At 40.4% G+C, this 17,872-nt stretch overlaps 2 protein-coding genes across 3 annotated transcripts in view; both read left to right on the top strand.

Moving 5' to 3' along the window:
* Window positions 1-9,393, top strand: part of LOC135711052 (uncharacterized) — a 29,280-nt gene extending 19,887 nt beyond the window's left edge. The window contains exon 5 of the mRNA XM_065233793.1: window positions 9,294-9,393. Coding sequence (XP_065089865.1) covers window positions 9,294-9,393 — 100 coding nt within the window. The remainder of the gene's footprint in view (window positions 1-9,293) is intronic.
* Window positions 2,626-17,872, top strand: part of LOC135711063 (fibroblast growth factor receptor homolog 1-like) — a 154,948-nt gene continuing 139,701 nt past the window's right edge. Inside the window, exon 1 of one of the 2 annotated variants that reach the window (XM_065233807.1) lies at window positions 2,626-3,324. The gene's annotated coding sequence lies outside the window, so the exon portion shown is untranslated. The remainder of the gene's footprint in view (window positions 3,325-17,872) is intronic. The other variant, XM_065233808.1, reaches the window with a different exon arrangement.

The raw sequence follows: 17,872 nt of genomic DNA, 5'->3' as shown, positions 1-17,872 counted from the left end.
GAGCTACCGTACATGGTACACGCTCATATACACTCCCAAAATAGTATGCCGCAAGTAAGTATATCACAGAGGCAACTAAAGATCCAGAAACAAAAACCGATAACGCTGAACGGCAGATTGGTTTACAGTGGTCGACCAGGGTTTGTGCTGATAAATTACAAAATTACAATTACATCATTATTTCATATATCAGCTTGAATTACGTTGATCGATATTACATTTTTTTTTGCTGTGCACTACACCACCGGAGCCAGCAAAGTTCAACAATCCATCGTTGCTTATGCCTTTGTTGTCGTTTGGAACCAGTTTTGCGAAGCAGGCGACGATTGTGCGTATTTCTCGCGTAACTTTTGAAAAGGGCCTAGCCTGAACAATACGTAAAGAGCTAATTGAAACATTGTACGTTGTGTGAAAGTGGAACTTAATGAAGGCCTAAGTACTTTTACGTAGTTTTTAGTTTTCGGATTTGAAAGATCGTCGGTTACAGTGGCCTGCTTACTGAGCAGAAAAACGCGGTCCCAGGTCCTTACATATCAAAGAGATTTATGGTAAAATCGCTTGTGTATCGTGTATTTTGCGAAACTCGTTGTTGTCGTTGGTTCCGGGTTTGAATGGATACAAAAATTTGAGCAACGGTATTATGTGATATGAGGGGCTCGGTGGCCTTAGAGCAACCGTTTTTGCTTACTGAGCAGAACATCATGAGTCTAATCTCAGGCACATCCACATTCAAGATTCGTCAATCGTTTTATTTGTTAATATGACTACATGGTAATAACAGAAACTCGGTGATTTAAAAGGTGCTCGTCTGCCTAGTGGCAAACGTTTTTGCTTACAGAGCAGAAGACCGTGGGTTTAGTCCCAAGCTCCTTCGCGTTATATTTTCGTTAGGACATCAATTCAGCTTATCGTTTACCAAAACGAACCCTGCTGCAAACCCAACCCTCTTATCCAACATCCGAGTGATTCCTCGTGGAAGTGCAAAGGTGTTCTCGGCTTCTATCAAAGCGAGTGTCATGTCAACACAATCCTTCCCATTCCTTTCTTGACCTGTGTTCGGGCGCGGCCGGCGCTGGTATTGCCTAATTTAAAATTACCAGTTTTTACACATTGCGGATGATTGCTAGTTCCAAGCATCGTCTATTGGTTCTGTGTAATTACAGCTGATCTGGCAATAACAGAGTAGCAACCGTGGGCGGTCAATCAAGCTCAAGCTCAAGCTCAAGCTGAAAGTAAACCAAATTTACAATAAAAAAGCACTTGGGAAAAATTTTGCTAAGTCACACCGTTTTAGAGATGTAGTGTTTTTAAAATGTTGGTAGTTTTTGGCCATTTTTAAATTTATTTTGCGGTTCTTCAGTACCTAACATATTTTTTTCCGAAAGATCACAAAATTTTACAATGAAAATGCTCTTGGTGGCTCATCAATATATTAAATGTCTTGTAAAATATAAAAATAAAACAATGCGACCTTTTTTCGTGCACCTCATAGGTATAAACTTGTTGCTAAAATGCTAACCTGCTACCTATTGCTAAGCAATTCAAGTGTCCTGCTTAAGTTCAATAATTCAGAAGACTACCACTTCGTTGAAATGAATACTTTTCAATATAAGTACATAAACGTGTTTAAAAAAAGCTGCTCGAAAAATTGCCGATATCTCACGGATACTAATATACAGAAATTGGTTGATCAGGGTCGATCGATAGCACAGGGATTTTCTAACATAGAGAATAACTTTCGAAATGTCACTTTTAACCAGGAGTTAAATTTAACTCGGCAAATGATTCCCAGCCTTAGTAGAAAAGACACCCTCTCCCTCTCTAGAACGGGGAAAGGTTTAGCAGTTCAGGGAATAATTTTCAATGCAACTGACAACCGCAGCATGCTATTAAAGCTCCGGTTGTCAAATAATCTGACGTCAAAAGCTATTTTTCAGATTTGGCAATACATATATAGCTGTATAAGACATATCGTCGATTTCTTTGAAGATTTTTACAAAATACACCTGGCAACTCTACAGGTTATACATATGTTGGACCCATTAATGCATTTAATTGCTTACATTCAATTGATCGAATTCCGGAAAAGAAAACAACCTTTTTGATTCACAGTAGAGGCATCGCCACCACCGAATCACCCTGTATTCATTCAAAAAACCAGCATAACTCTCGATCACAGAAAGCACTGCTTCTCTTGCTCTCACCAGCGAACTCCATTCTCTTTCCCATTCGTGACTTGTTGCATATGATCGATCTATAGGATCATGCTCTGTTTACGTTTGCATCTAATCTCAGTCGTGAGAGAATACACCCAGTCGGGAAAAACATATGTTTGCCTGCAGCTATGTGTATGCCATCATCCGGCGGGTTTTCCTCATGAGCGGGTTTGAAAATATCCCAGAGAGAGAGAGAAACAGAGAGAAAGAGGGAGAGTCGGGATTATGTTCGGATTATATGCTCTCCCTCTCTTCGTTCAGAGCTACTAGGTACTTCTTAGAACTGTTGGATGATGATGAAGATCATGACGGTTGGTGGATCTCGTTGCGCGTGTGGACTTCGATCGTCGTCGTTTGGATTCTATTTGATTGCTTGCTTACTTGCGGTGTAGTCCTCCTGCAATAAGGAGCTAGCTGACGGGCTGTGCTCATTGATAGAAGACGAAAAAACCGCGCGCGCGTGAGCTCGAAGAAAGGATTTGCATTTTCACATTACCGTCGCGATTGGTTCAGTCAGTGCGCTACCGACTGTCGAAGCTAGCGGACGCGGAACTTCCTCTCCTGTGCGTTCTGTTTCATACCGGGAAAGGGAGCATTCAGGATATTAGTGCGGTGATTGGTTTGGATTAGTGATTTGAGAAGAAAATAAAATCCAATTGTGACTGAAAAAATTAATGCGAAAAAAATTGTACGAAAACAAAATCTATCGAAAAGTGTGAAAGGATGTTTGAAACTGAAGATCAAAACCAAAAACCCGTGAAAATCTATTGAAAGTAATGTGAGAGTGTAAAGGGAAAAGAGTGGATCAGAAAAAAAAATTAAAATTAGTGATCGTGATTGACAGAAAATCAAACGACATTGGATCCGCTGGCGAGTGTTTTGTAACAAGAAAACATAATAAAACCCCGCTCCGCAGCAGTAGAGTACTGTAGAATCCGATTGGGAACAAACGACATCACCGCAGAGAAGTGATTGTGTCCCCGCAGCAGTTCTGAGCCGCAGACAATAAAGATTAATCGCCGCAGATTGGATTAAAGGCGACGAATAAAAAGGATCACTGGTTTACCTTTTCTCTGTGTTGGATTTTTTTTTGAAAAGGTTTCAACAGGTAAGCGGCGCTTGCGCTCTTTGATTGTTCTGCCTTCATTACTTCGATTGAATTTGCGAATCAATCAGTGGGCTAAAGGCGGGTTGAATAGCCTGCCCATATTTGATTAATTGATCCGTTTTTGAGGAACAATTCTCATAAATTCAATTCACCGTTGGTAATCTTCAACTTTGATGTAATGATGTATGCTACATATAAATTACTATTGACATAAATCTACTCAATTACATAATTAATTGGTTTTTGGATTCCAAGCCTTGATTGGAGAAGTAAAGAATCCGGATTTTTAATTTACCTCATGATTTGTTTTTGATTTTATTTTCGAGTTGTAATATCTAAAAATTTTGAAATCGTGAATACAACGGACAATCTTTAAAAAAATTTAAAATTATGAACGACAAATTTTCCATATTCTTATCCTCGAAAATGTGTATAGGTCTTATGGGTCTTTCGAGATTTGGAAAATTTATCTATATTTGGGATCTGACAATTTTGTTTAAATTGATAACCTTGTATTTGTGTGATCTGAGTTAAAAAATTATGAATGTTTGTTAAAAATTTCTGAGAATTTTTAATTTTCATGAAAACCTCTGTTTTGCTCAAGTTTGGAATTTCGAAAATTACTGTCCATGTCTTAAAGTTTTGCCTTTTTAAATCACAAGAATTTGATAAATTTTGTCTATTTTGATTTTTTTTTATCATGGTCACTTTAACACTCTTGGGTCATTCGTGACTGGTCCGGGATGAGATTTGAACTTTGGCGTGAGAGGTATGGATGTTAACCACTACGTCGGGGCCGTCTCCAATTTCGAAATTTTGTAAAATTTTCCGGTCTAGAAAATTGTTTCCAATTGTAGGATAATTGCACTTTATTTTAATAGGGGAAATGGCTCTAATGTTGGCCTATGAATCTAAAATTGAACCCATCTGCTATTTATCAGTTTTATCTAGATGAACGCGTCATTAGGACGGTACTTATGGATATTTTTGGCCGCTATTGAAAATTAAGTCGATTGCTGATTTTATGTATGGGCCCAAATTAGGGACGTTAAGGCCGACATTACATCCATTTCCCCTGCCTGATTTTTTTTAATAATTCCACAGTAAAAGGTTGTATTCGTTAAAATGACGAAGTCATTTGGTGACTTTTGAGTGAGTGAGTAATTTTCAGTTACACGTCCAGAGAAGGGAAGGAGAGGGGTGGCTTCAATGACTGCACTCCTTCACTGCGCCAACATTTAAACTCTCGCGTAACATTTGAAAAGAGATAGGCTAGGATAGGATTAGGATTCTCTTCATCGACTTTCTCTTTGGTTTACCACGGCAACATAAACGAATTTCTCGATAAGCTCTCAGCATAGTTCGACAGAAGATGATGTTAGCTTGTGCTTGAAACAACACGCTGAATGGGAAATTAATTTGCAGTCGGATTATTCGCGAAAGATAAAATCGATTAACAATGATAGGCCCTTTTTTCGTGTTTCGCGAGAACTCGTGTATTCTAACCCTTTTTCTCAGTGGACGCTGATGGTGTTAATTTTAGGAGCCGGCCTAATATTAGGCTATTTCTTCAACTAATATTATCTGAATAGTTGACATGACGCGTCAACTATCCATCATGTTAGTGAATAATAGGGGAATCGTTCTTCATGGATATTACGCACCAAATGGAACTTTCCCCCTGCCCTTATCTGAAACCTGCCTCGAGGAAAGGAAGTCGTCAAATTCTCAGACCTGAATAATTCATGTACTAACTCGAGAACCGAACCAGCCACATTTAGTAGGGTATTGCTTTTCAGATGCGCATTTACCGACTTAACTTATGGTCCGCAAGTTATTTGAGTATATTGATGATGAAATCATCATTTTTAAACATTTTGCATTCCGTTTAATTTTATATTTTTAAACGATTTAAAAAATCAATTTTTTTCATAAACATCCAAAACGAAGCGGTACACTAGGCCGTGGTGGGTCGCGGGTTGTCCGTATATGTATCTCAGTACTCCAGACTTTAGAACTTTATGGAAAATTGTTCATAATTTAGAATCATGTTAGGGACCATGTACAAATTACTTAAAGCAAAAAGGGAGAGGTGCGATGGTGAGTCCCTTTCTATGTAATGCAATTCCAATATTTTTTTTAAATTGAATGGCTACTTTATATGTAGTTGAAGATGCTAATTTCAAATAACAGACTGTAGTGGTAATTTTTATACGATAGATGGAGTAGATGAAAGCATAGAGTTGATAGTTCCGTTAGAGTACGGCAGTGTGAAGATTGCATATAGATATTAGAATAGCGAGCTAGAACAACTTTTAAGGAAGGTACAAATCGGTTTTTTCATCTCTCTTTACCAAACTCCCCCTTTGGAGAGGGATGGTGAGGGGTGTCCCCCGTTGACTTCACGTAGAAGTAATACTAAAACATATAGTCAAAGTACATAACTCTGGATGGGAGCATACCATCAATTACTGTCAATGGTCGAAAGGTACAGTAGCAGCACCTACCCCACCCGTGTCCCCTCGAGATCGTCAAGTCAACGATGACAGGAGCACATATCGTGGTAGGGGTAAACAATAGTTGCAATTTCCAAACCTACGACTGGATGCCTTCCTTCAAATAACAACTGAAGTGCGGTAAAAATCGGTAGAACTGTTTCAACACACACAGTTGGTACTTGAGCGGGTCGGTTTTCATCTCTTTTTGCCAGTGGTGGCGGGGGGGGACACCCCTCACCATCCCTCTCCAAAGGGGGAGTTTGGTAAAGAGAGATGAAAAAACCGATTTTTACCTTCCTTAAAAGTTGTTCTAGCTCGCTATTCTAATATCTATATGCAATTTTCACACTGCCGTACTCTAACAGAACTATCAACTCTATGCTTTCATCTACTCCATCTATCGTATAAAAATTACCACTACAGTCTGTTATTTGAAATTAGCATCTTCAACTATGTAAATCGTTGACTTCACGTAGAAGTAATACTAAAACATATAGTCAAAGTACTTTATATGGATTTTGTAAATTAACCATCTCATTTCAAATCAAATCCACATCTAGTTCAGAAAGGTTCAGAGTATGGAAAGTTCTCAAGAAGAATCCTACAGGGAATGGTTGATGATTATGATTACAACTACAACTGAAGTCACTTAGACTGTGAATCATTTGCCGAGTTTAACTTAACTCGTGGTTAAAAGTGACATTTCGAAAGTTATTTCTTATGTTCGAAAATCCCTGTGTTACCGATCGATCGGTTTTCGAGCAGCCACGGTTGCCAAAATTTAACTTCTTGTCTGTCAGAAATAACCTCGCTAGGATTGCAGGGTTAATCAATAACTTTCCATCCGACAAATTTTAACTAAAAGTTAAAAAAAATCTGCCAAATGGTTCAAAACCTTAGAGTTCCTGAATCAGATTAAAAAAAACTAATTTATCTCTCCGTCTGCACCAAAAAACGCTTCAACATTTGTAGAATCTTCTCCGAACAAACTGTACCTCTCAAAAACCGCACGAAAACGGCAAAAAGAAACACTGTGTATGCGTATGATCAAAACATTCTGATCAAGTAGTTTATGAAATACAGGTATACCTCGATATAACGTAACTGTTACTTTTAACTTCGATCGCTGATTTTTCAATCAAACAAAGTAACAACACCATCGGACAGATGAGACAATCCCCCATCAATTGGTTATGTTGATTTGTATGATTGAACTGATTTTTGCGAGATATAGACAATTGCACTCAAAAATAACAGTTACGTTAAATAGAGGTTATGACTGTCACAAGGCTATGCTTAGGAACGTGCGAAAAAGGATATTGTTCAAAATTGCAAAAACAAAAATGTGTATGCAACTTGATCAAGGGGTCTCAACTCTGCACATCTAAATCTGTGCCGAGTATTTTATCTGTTTTGAAAGTTGTGCCCAGCGTTGTGCCGAATGTGCCAAAGTGCGGCAATCAAGCTGTCGGTCTCAGTACCCCATAAGTTTGGCAACCCTGCAGTTATGACTTTTGAGATTATTTGATTACTTTGTCAAGTCCTCACGGATTGTTCAACGAGTTATGTGTGTGCATATTGCATAGTATTGCGAGGGTAATCACTGTGCCTGTCCTGTTTATAAGCTAAACGAACAACAAATAACACGCATGTGAGTCTTTTTTTGTTGAACATTAATTCCTCTGGGTTCAACGATGCCAAACAATGAGAAGATTGACTAGCGCTAGATCGTCGGGGCCACTGCTGGAACTGTTAGCCAGTATACGCTGACCGTTGCCAACCTCAAAGTTCTGCCCCGAGAAGGAAAAGGGTGACTGGTGGCAGAAGTTGACCATCCATGAGAAGAAAGTTCTGTACCGGGTGTCATGCTGGTAGACGTTCGTCGAATCCTTATCATAACTACTTTACCAGCAAGTGGAAGATGAGCCTCTACATCAGCACAGGAGCATGAATGCGAAAGAACGGATATGCAGCTTGAAGCATGTTCATCGAAATTAGATGCATTAAAAATGGAAGTTTTGAAAGGTTGGGCAGGGCTGCTCTACATTATCGTCGTGCTACTCGGACAATGCTACAACCTAGAAATCTCCGACCTAAAATTCCCACCGGTGATAATAGAAGCAGCAAAAGATCTTCAGTAGCTTCCTAATGTGAGCTGTCGCTGTTGGGTACTGAACTTGTCTAACTGAGTTATAAATTTTATTGGTGATAGAGTTAGACGACTGTGGCTTTTCCATGGCTTTGAATTTCTCAAAACCCTAATAAATAAACAGAAGGCCCAAACCGCTAAGATTCTTCATTAACAAATTTAAAATTTACTAGTGTTGCTCTCCTTCCTCTTCTTTCTCATGGCTCTCGACATCTTACTTTTAATCCGTTCATCCACATCTTCCATCGACTAATATACATCAGCATCCAAATGATGGTACAGGATCTTGCCAACGTTTGATTACTAATTCCTGATACTGCTACTAATAAGTTCCTTCATATTTTTCATCCTTCCTTGGTCTTGCCAGAATTGGATATTTAACGCCCTGAAACTGCTGGCGGTTCCGATTGCGTTTATTAATACCACGGTTCATATTGGGTTCGTTACCTCCGGTGTGCTTACCTTTACAATTCTGCAAGCAGAATCCTAATACGGGATCCACTAACTCCACCAGCCTCAATCGAAACTCCAAGATCGTTCAGTCCATAGAATGAGCTGTACGGCTGATTGATTGGTGGAGCATCAATCGTACCGAGTTGGTCTCCGGGAGAACCTGCTGCAGCAGGATAGTTCTACACCGAATTTTTGTTGACACCACACATCATTGCTGCAATTGGAACTGGATTCTGCATTTTTTTTTCTTTGTTAGAGTGACTTTCAGCCACTGGCTGGTTCGTCACTTCTTGGATTCTGCAATTCTCTTTACCTATACAATTGGCATTCGGATCGAATCTTATGACCATGTGGGGTTAATCCGTAAGCAGGCCTATTCTGCGTGGCATGGGAACTCAGATTAATTTGTTTGGATTCCCCCCAAAACATAAATCCTTTCGAAACTATGAACATCCCTCAAATACCCTGTACACTTTCTTTAGAGGTCCATTCACGAAAAAGCATGAGGGCACGGAGAGTCTCGTTAATTGTGGTCACTCTACACAGTGTGCCAAAATCAAACTTGGGCACACCCGGGAGCAGTCATTGGCGCTGTTTGGCACCCAAGGTTACAATTTTAATGATCTTTAAAGTTACTGGCAACAGTGAACTTTTTCTGCGCCTGCGCAGTGTGCATGTGTCAAAATTTGTTATTGATGTTGCCACAATATAATCAAATTATTTTAAAAACAACCGTGAATGTTCACCAAGTCTCGCCACGTCCACATTTCCTCGCAGACGAAGAACAGCTGACAGCGGTATCTTGACCTGACCGAGGTTTCCAGCTGCGGCTGCTTCCAATACTGCTGTTGGTCCGCCTTTTTTTTAAGAATTTTAGAGGTGACGGACCAGCAGAAGGAACAGCAACAGCAGCAACTAAAGCAGAAGCAGCATTGGAAGCAGCCGCAGCCGTGGGAGCTGCATCGCTAATTCTTGTAGCAGTGGCCGACGCTGGAAATCTCGGGCCGGTCATGACAAGCGGTGCTTGAGTTTTAATCGGAAAGTCAACAACCAAATAAAAACTATATCATCCGACCATTCGAACTGCTCGAATACATCCATGGCGGTGGCTGCTGCACCAACCATTGCATCGTCCAACATATAATGTTGGACGACCGTCTTGGCAAAATCTCAAATAGTTCAACAAATTATTTTTACTCTCCTGCCTTTTTGCACTTCCAACTAACACAATAAGAAATTATAATTACGAATCATAACATTAACTACACAGAAAAAAAGGAAAATCCTTTCTTTTTTCAGAAAAAGAAGCTTCCGCTCTTTCAAAGCTAACGTGTTCTTGATGTTCTCGTTGCTCCACGCACCGTTCATCTTCTTGGATGAGGAGAAGCACAGCTTTATAATGAAGGGGAATTTTGTGCATTTGTGATCGATCACGCTGTGGTTGCACTTCATGATGGCGTTCACCGCCAGGGCTACGCTCGGGAACTCGACCAATCCGGAGGAGGAACTTTCCGATTTCAGCGGGAACATTCGCACTTGCGACGGGTGGCTGCATTCATCACATTCGGCAACAGATCCTCGGACGGCATACTGGTTGGGTATTGAAGAAGTGGAGAATGTGATTTTTGCTGGCCTGGGAAGTGAGTGTTCTTGAAGTCGCTGTAGACCTTGAAGCTGATCGAATTGTCCGGCAGGGTGTACGGGTTGGTTGGAAAATGCAATTTGAATTTTGGTACCATCATTTCCATTCATTCAATGTTGTTCAAGCGCTGGATGCTGCGTTCGACTGGTTCGACTGCGATGGTGTCTCCCATCTGGACCATGGCGGTACCCTCTTTGAACTTCAGGAACTTTATCCTGATAATATTTCCAGGCAGAACAGATTGAACAGCTTATCGGTGTTGGCTGTGTTGTTATCGACTCCGTAAACCATCATCACTGCGCCCTGTTGCTGTGCCGGTTGAATGAAGTTGGCTGGTTCGTTTCGGGTCAGCGGTGCGTCCTTCATCAGTCCGACGTGTGTTGGTTTCCAGTTTTCGTACGGATGATACTCGGGCGGTGAAAAATTCGGTGCCAATCCGTTTCCTCCTCGGGCTCCCAGAAGGGCTGGTTGACTAATGATCGACGTTCGTTGTGCGGGGTCGGCCTTCCGCCGAAAATGGAAGGATCGTGTAGCAACGGAGCTCGTTCGTTGCAGGCATCCTTGGTGACGGATGTATCCAGTGTGTAGACCCAACTGGAGTTCGTGTCGTTTTTGAAAACATTGAAAAACAAAACAAATACAAGAGCTGTTAAAATACCGGGTTGCCAAACAAGCAAACAAATGTCAGTTCAATAACTTCTTGGCACTGCCGGTACAGCTGCGGCATACTGAGGCACACTGAGAAAAATGTTAGTGCAAAATAAGTGTGTAGAGTGACCACCTCTTGTCAATCTTTTATTATGATTAGGGACAACCTCGCTGGAAAATCGAAAAAAAAAACTGAAAACAACACCTTCCCCCTTACTTTGAAGTAAACAAAGTAGTAAACCTTAGCAACGCTTGGCAAAATGTCAACACAAAGCATTGATGCTGTGTTATATTATATTCTGTGTCATACTTATCATCGTGTTGATTACTCCTTGAAGTCGATGCAAAACTCGATTTTTTCAGCACTCGTCGTAATCTTTCAACTCAACAAGTTTCGTTGGATAAATGTATGACTCTGTTTATAATACATTGTGCCGTCAGCGTTGGAGTGCTTTATCTGCCACCAGATTGTTTCTCATCCAGCAGCATATTACATCTATCGATTTCGTTGTATCGTGGTGTCGCTTTCCAGCTCGGTGACTATATTCACTAGACTGATGCAAAATTTGAAATTTTCGCTCCACAGTGCTCAAACGGTTTCAAATCAGGTCCTGATTAGCCTCCCAAAATTTAAACTCATTTGGTAAGAAACTGACTTGGCACAAACTATTCGAAGTTTATATGGAAATTACTATGCGAAAACCAAACTTTTTGTTCATTGTCTTCTACCCAATTTCCATATTGCTTTTTCGAAAATTTCTATAACTATTCTTACGGGAAATTTTCTAAGCTACAACATTGCCCAATATCGTTTTTCAGCCAAATGTCAAATCTAATTGTTATTAATTGTTTAAAAGATTGATAATCTTGTGGCATGATCAAGCAACTGTTCTGTAGGCAACACTATATTCTGCAGTGTGACATAGTAGCCATGATATTTGTGCTCTATTCTTCGCGTCAGAAACACCAATGTTGCCTGCTGAACAGTTGATTGAGCATAATCATAAGACATCAGTGACTTGAATCATTAATAACTTATGTTCCTTACATTTGATTGAAAAGTGGTTTTGAACAAAGTTGTAGCTGGGAAAATTTGCTACAATCACTGCTATCATTTTTAAAAGCATAGTGATGCGGTGAATTTTTAGATAGATATGAACAAAAACATAAGTTTTCTTATAGTAATTCCCATATAAACTTGAATTGGTTTGTGCCAAGTCAGTTTCTTACTAAAGTAGTTCAAATTTTGCGAGGCTAAGCAAGACCCAATTTGGAACCGTTTAAGCACTGTGGAGCGAAAATTTCAAATTTTGCATCAGTCTAATAATCACCCTTAAGGGGGTATTCCCAATCTTTTGCCTTTTTTCGGCCTGTTTTTCAATTAATTTTTTTTCAAGGAAAATGAATAGTAATGTGCCTAACTCTTTGGGATTCTTGTTTATTGAACATTAAAGTTTACAAATAAATTTTTTTCGACACAAAAAAAGACATTATTGACGTCACAAAATGGTGGCAAACAGACCCCTGTTCGCCGCAAACGCCTGGACGGGCGAAGACTTTTCTCTGGAACGGCTTCATCTGAAACAGATTTCGTGATGAAATTATAATCTGCATAAGATTCTCTGGAGCTTCTCCCGTTGGCAGCAAAAAATCTTGCAAATTAACAAAATGGCGGCCATATGAAAAAACAGGCGATTTTTAGCCCGCTTTTTTGCAGCTTTAAGGTGCTTCAAACAATGTTAAATGTTAATATTTTTGGCTGAAAGTGGGAGAAGCTCCAAAGAATTTAATAAGGAACAAAATGCGCAAAGATTCAAGTCAATATCTCTTATAGTTTCTGAGAAAAATCTTCGCCCGATAAAAAAATGTGGTTTTGAGAAAAACGCGTTTAAAGTTTTGACTTTAGTTAAAACCATTTGGGGGTTCTTACCATTAGTCAGCTATGCCTGGACACCGAATTCGCTGATCGGAAAACGGCTTGGGGGGATGAAAGTATATAGTCTAAAGTACAAAAAAACGTGAAAAAAAAAAAATTTGATTTTTTGAAAAAAAAGATCGGGAATACCCCCTTAATTGCATTGGATACCTTCAGAAGATGGAGGTCTCAAAGTAGATTCCAGCAGGTCTCGACTGACGACAGCTAGTAGCATGTTGTACAATGCATTCTGCTTCCATAGCCTGACACAGGTTAATGGCGTTGTGAATTCCAATTAACGGATTCTCGATTTTGTACTCGTTAATAATACTGGGTTACAAAGCTGATGTGTTTCCGACGCAGCCGAATCACTCGTTGATACTGACACCGCACACCCTGCTATTGATGTCACCGTATCTATATCGTTACCGGTGAGTCACGCGCCACTTCAAAATTCTAACCAGTTTGATTTTCGTCGGGTAGACTACGACCTGATAAACGATGCACCGTCCTCGATCTTTTGGGAATTCCTGGATTCTGAGCTGGCTGGATGAAATCGTTGGTGTTTTCAACACGGAAATACGTCACTTCATCGAAGCTAACATGCCTCTTCAACGTTCTCCATTGAAGCCGCCTTGGTCAAACTCCAGCCTTTGCAAATTGAAGCACCATAGACGATCTGCGCTTCGGAAGTATAGTCGCAATAGGTCTCAACAGTTGAAGCATCGCTTTGTGCTTGCTAGTAACAAGTATGCTCGGTACAATCGTATTCTGTATGCTCGGTATATTGATCGAACGCAAAGGAACTTGCGTTTATACTAAACGTAAGGAAGATGGTTTACCTGGTTACCTTGGTTATCCATGTACTTTGATGAGCATTCTGCTAGTTCAGCGTCTAGTAAATGTGAGCTATTTGCCGTTCACTTCAAGAATGCCTTCTCGAATACATTGACCACGCAAACGCAGATCGACGCTGCCCTCAGTAATACTCCATCGCACAACCTTGAACTTGGAATTTTTCTAATCACCGAGGAGCACGTCCAAAATGCTCTACGTAAGTTAAAAAATTCAGTATCACCTGTTCCTGATGGGATTCCTTCAACCGTACTGAAAAAAAATGCTCAAGTGCTCTGCTGAAACCATTAGTAAAACTATTCAACCTCTGGTTTCAAAGGAAAACATTTCCTACTGGATGAAAAACTTCATTCCTGTGTCCGATTCACAAAAAGGGGGACAAATGTAATGTTGCCAACTACCGGGGAATTACTTCGTTGAGTGCCTGCTCTAAATTTTTTGAGATTATCGTTAAATATATTCTCTTTGAGGCTAGCTAGAACTACATATCCTCTTAACAGCAAGGATTCTTCCCGTCACTACAAATCTCACACAGTTTACTTAACCCTGCATATGCTCGATGGACGCTAGTACGCAAGTAGCTGCCGTGTACACAGATTTCAAAGCTGCATTCGACCGAGTGAACCAAAATATCCTACTTGGAAAACTTGGGAAACTTGGACTTTCCTCCGACCTAGTAAATTGGTTTAGATCGTTCCTGTGTGGAAGGTCTGTGAAAGTAAGGATCGGCTCTTCATATTCAGACGAATTTTGCATTCCTTCCGGCGTACTGCAAGGAAGTAATCTAGGCCCGCTTCTCTTCTCATTATTCATAAATGATATTTCATTTGTTCTGCCACGCGGACAGCGAATATTCTATGCAGATGACGTTAAGATATTTATGGTAATCACTTGTATTGAAGACTGCGTGGAGTTGCAACGGTTATTGGATTTGTTTGAGGACTGGAGCAAGCGTAATCATCTTGATTTGTGTATAGCCAAATGCAACTTGATCTTATTTAGTAGAAAGCGTCAACCGTTATATTTCAACTACAAGCTATCTGGGCAAACTCTCGAACGCATGGATCAGGTGGGGGATCTTGGTGTGATATTGGACCGTGAACTCACTTTCCGACCGCATTGTGAAGATGTGTTAGCAAAAACTAACAAGCAGCTCGGGTTCATCTTCAAGCTTGCTGATGGATTTCGCGATCCTCTCTGCCTGAAGTCCCTCTACTGTGCCCTAGTACGCTCTATTTTGGAATCTGCCGTAGTAGTATGGTGTCCACACAATAGAAACTGGATCGATCGCTTCGAGGCTCTGTACAGAAAAAGTTTGTGCGCTTAGTCCTCCGACACTTACCTTGGCACGACGCACTGAATTTTCCTCGAAATGAACATCGCTGTATGCTGCTGGGAATTGATACCCTGGAACAAAGAAGATCGACTATGCAAGCTGTATTCGCGGCTAAGGTGTTGACCAACGATATTGACGCCCCAGATATTCTCGCTGAATTGAATATATATGTTCCAGAACGACCTTTGAGACGACGCAATTTCTTGCATTTAGCTAACCGTCACACTCGGTTTAACGAAATCGCCAGCAGATTTGACTTCAATAGTTCTGCCACCACTCTGCAACGCCAACTTAATAATAATCAACGATATTGAATCGAACAATAATGCAATTCTAGATAGAGCTAGAATTAGGGCGTAACAGCTTTTGTAAACAATGACTTCTCTCGGGGATTTCTAAGAGAAAGTTAAGGCTCACCCACGCAAATCAACATCATCATGGGATAGAAGAAGACTTCCCCTACCCGATGGCTATGTTGATTTGCGTGGACGTACCTTGAATTCCTAGAAAACATCGAGAGAAGTCATTGTTTACAAAAGCTGTTTCGCCCTAATTCCAGCTCTATCTAAAATTGGTGAGTATTTGTCCAATAATTAACTAGAAAAATGAATGTGCTACCTGCTGTATTTTTTTTGTTTAATTATTCGCCAGCATTTACACGACATTGGTTCCTGCCAGAGTTGAAAAAATCATGAAAAAATCACCTGCATTCACTATGAAATGAATTTTTCATCCATAGTGAACTTTGATGAATTTTAGTGATTTTTTCAGCCCTGGTTCCTGCCATCTGAGTGACCTGTTTGCAGTTGTCAACTAAAATTGTTTTATTGATTGATTCACTTTAAGAACTTATTTATGTTTTATTTATAATCTGTATACCATATAATGCCTTTTGAAATGGCAAATAAATAAATTAATGACCTACTTTTCATAACTAAAATAACAGTGTCGAAAAGTACTACTTTTCGGCACGCCTCGTTTGATAAACTACGATTCGTGCTGAAAAAAATTTTGGCTGAGAAGTGTCACTTGTCGAACACATTTTTGAATTACATAATGGCCTACTTTTCCTAACTTAAATAACACTGTCGAAAAGTACTACTTTTAAGCTCCCAGTGCCAGTGTGCAATACTGTTCGAAACTTTTTTGAGTTCACAAAATGTTGTTGATTCTTTAAACTACGACCCATGCGGAAAAAAGTCTTCTTTTCCATTTCATGATTCGTTAGCGCTAACTCTGACTTACAAGTACAAAACATCAGCATAGGATCGAATGATTTCATAACTTCGAAAAAAAAAATATACCAAACTAAGTAAAAGCAACCCTGTCCGAAGTTAATCAATTCCCCAAAATCCAGCCGGTTAATCCATCACGCGACAAAAGGGTTATGGATTTAAAAATGTCTACCGCTGTTCACAAAAGCACGTTTTTTTCTTCTCTGTTCCATCCTAGCTTTTTGTGTTGTTTATAATGTCTCGCGTGACCGACGACGACCACTTCGCACAAATTAAATTTTGCATTCTGACGTGTCCAACATGGTCGTAAAAATGTCCAATTTTTTGCTGCTCCGTCAAAAAAAAAGGCCGACGTCGCAAAAAGCGATATGGGAGACTGCGGTTTGCTTTATATGGTTTGGAGATGGTGCTGTGCCCTTACCCCGCGTTAATATGGGTGGTTGCTGCTAATTGTTTTATCAACAAGTCGGGACCGTGATTTTCACGCTGAAACTAATTATAATTATTGGCTAAATATTGGGCGGCACATATAACCTCAATTTGAAACAAAGTTGAGCTGGGACGGCGGGCATTTGAACTTGATCCACGGTCTGGATTTTTGAGTGTCACCAAGGATCATTAGGAGTTTCGCTGCCAAAGTTTACGATCACTGTGGTGGACTATCAGTTGGCACGCCGGTTATTCTACGCCCAGGTTGCCTTGTAAATCTATGGACGGGATCAACTGTTTTGACAGAGTAGGTACCTACATATAGCGGGGACGTGTAAGAGTGAAATACTCTCAATGTGGTCAAGAGGAGCGCGAGCGGTGAGTTATGGGACAGATTGGATGGCCTACGCGCAAAATATGCACAGATTTAAATAGTAGCGGCGCGAGAGGGTGACTCCATGCCCACTTGTGGGAGAGGTGAATTGATGATGTATGATGAACAGATGAGTATGCATGTGCCGGACAGTGGATAAATAATTGTGGGAGAAAGGGCACGTGAGGGAGAGTGCAGCGATTGCATGAGTAGCAACCAGAGAAACGGTGGTCGAGTGCAATGGTCTGTGAAAATGCATCGATTTCAAGGTTATGGGATGCGGGAATGATTCTATTAGACGTGACAAAATGTTTACTTTGCACAAAACGTGCTATTTGGTCTGCAACATTGTCGGGAATTAATTATTATAAATTGCAAATCAATTGACTTGTTATGATGGCATTTCTTGAAGACTCGCAAACTGTATCGGGCGTGTTTGTCTCAACAAATATTTAACTTCAACCATTCGAAAAAGTTTATTAGAGGAAAACCCCCAAATATCAAAAGAGGTCATAAACCATTGAAAGGTTCTGATGAAAACATGTTTACCTTCGGGAACGAAACGACTGAAATGTATCCTTCAAACTGCCCACTTTAAATACACCCCCTTCTCCCGTGCCTCACTCACCCGCGCCGATCATCGGAAAAGCAGCTTCGGACCGAAACCGTGACGGTACCTACACTCGTCGGTCTGCCAATAAAAGCTATTTATAACGAGTTCGCTTTTCCGAACCTCATCTCGTCATCATCGATACAATGCGCGAAAATTCCGCTCCACAGTCGATTTGAAATACCACCGCGCGTCGCGTCTTGTCGGCCGGGTTGTTATACCGGGCCGGGCCCATCTGCCGACCCGAATGGGAAAACCTTCGCTTTTGTAATCCTCTCCTCAGTGTATGTGCAAAAAAAAAACCAACCTAAATCGCATATTTGGCGCTCATCTCGATGAATGGATTAAGTGTGTTGTTGTAGGAATAGCACAAAACTACCAACCAACATACACACAGTCCTCATT

The sequence above is a fragment of the Ochlerotatus camptorhynchus genome, unplaced genomic scaffold (assembly GCF_037179485.1).
Source record: "Ochlerotatus camptorhynchus isolate MF236.1 unplaced genomic scaffold, CSIRO-AGI_Acam_v1.1 ptg000417l, whole genome shotgun sequence".
Lineage (NCBI taxonomy): Eukaryota > Metazoa > Arthropoda > Insecta > Diptera > Culicidae > Ochlerotatus > Ochlerotatus camptorhynchus.
Note: the sequence above shows the minus strand (reverse complement) of the source record. Positions and strands in the feature narration are given on the sequence as shown.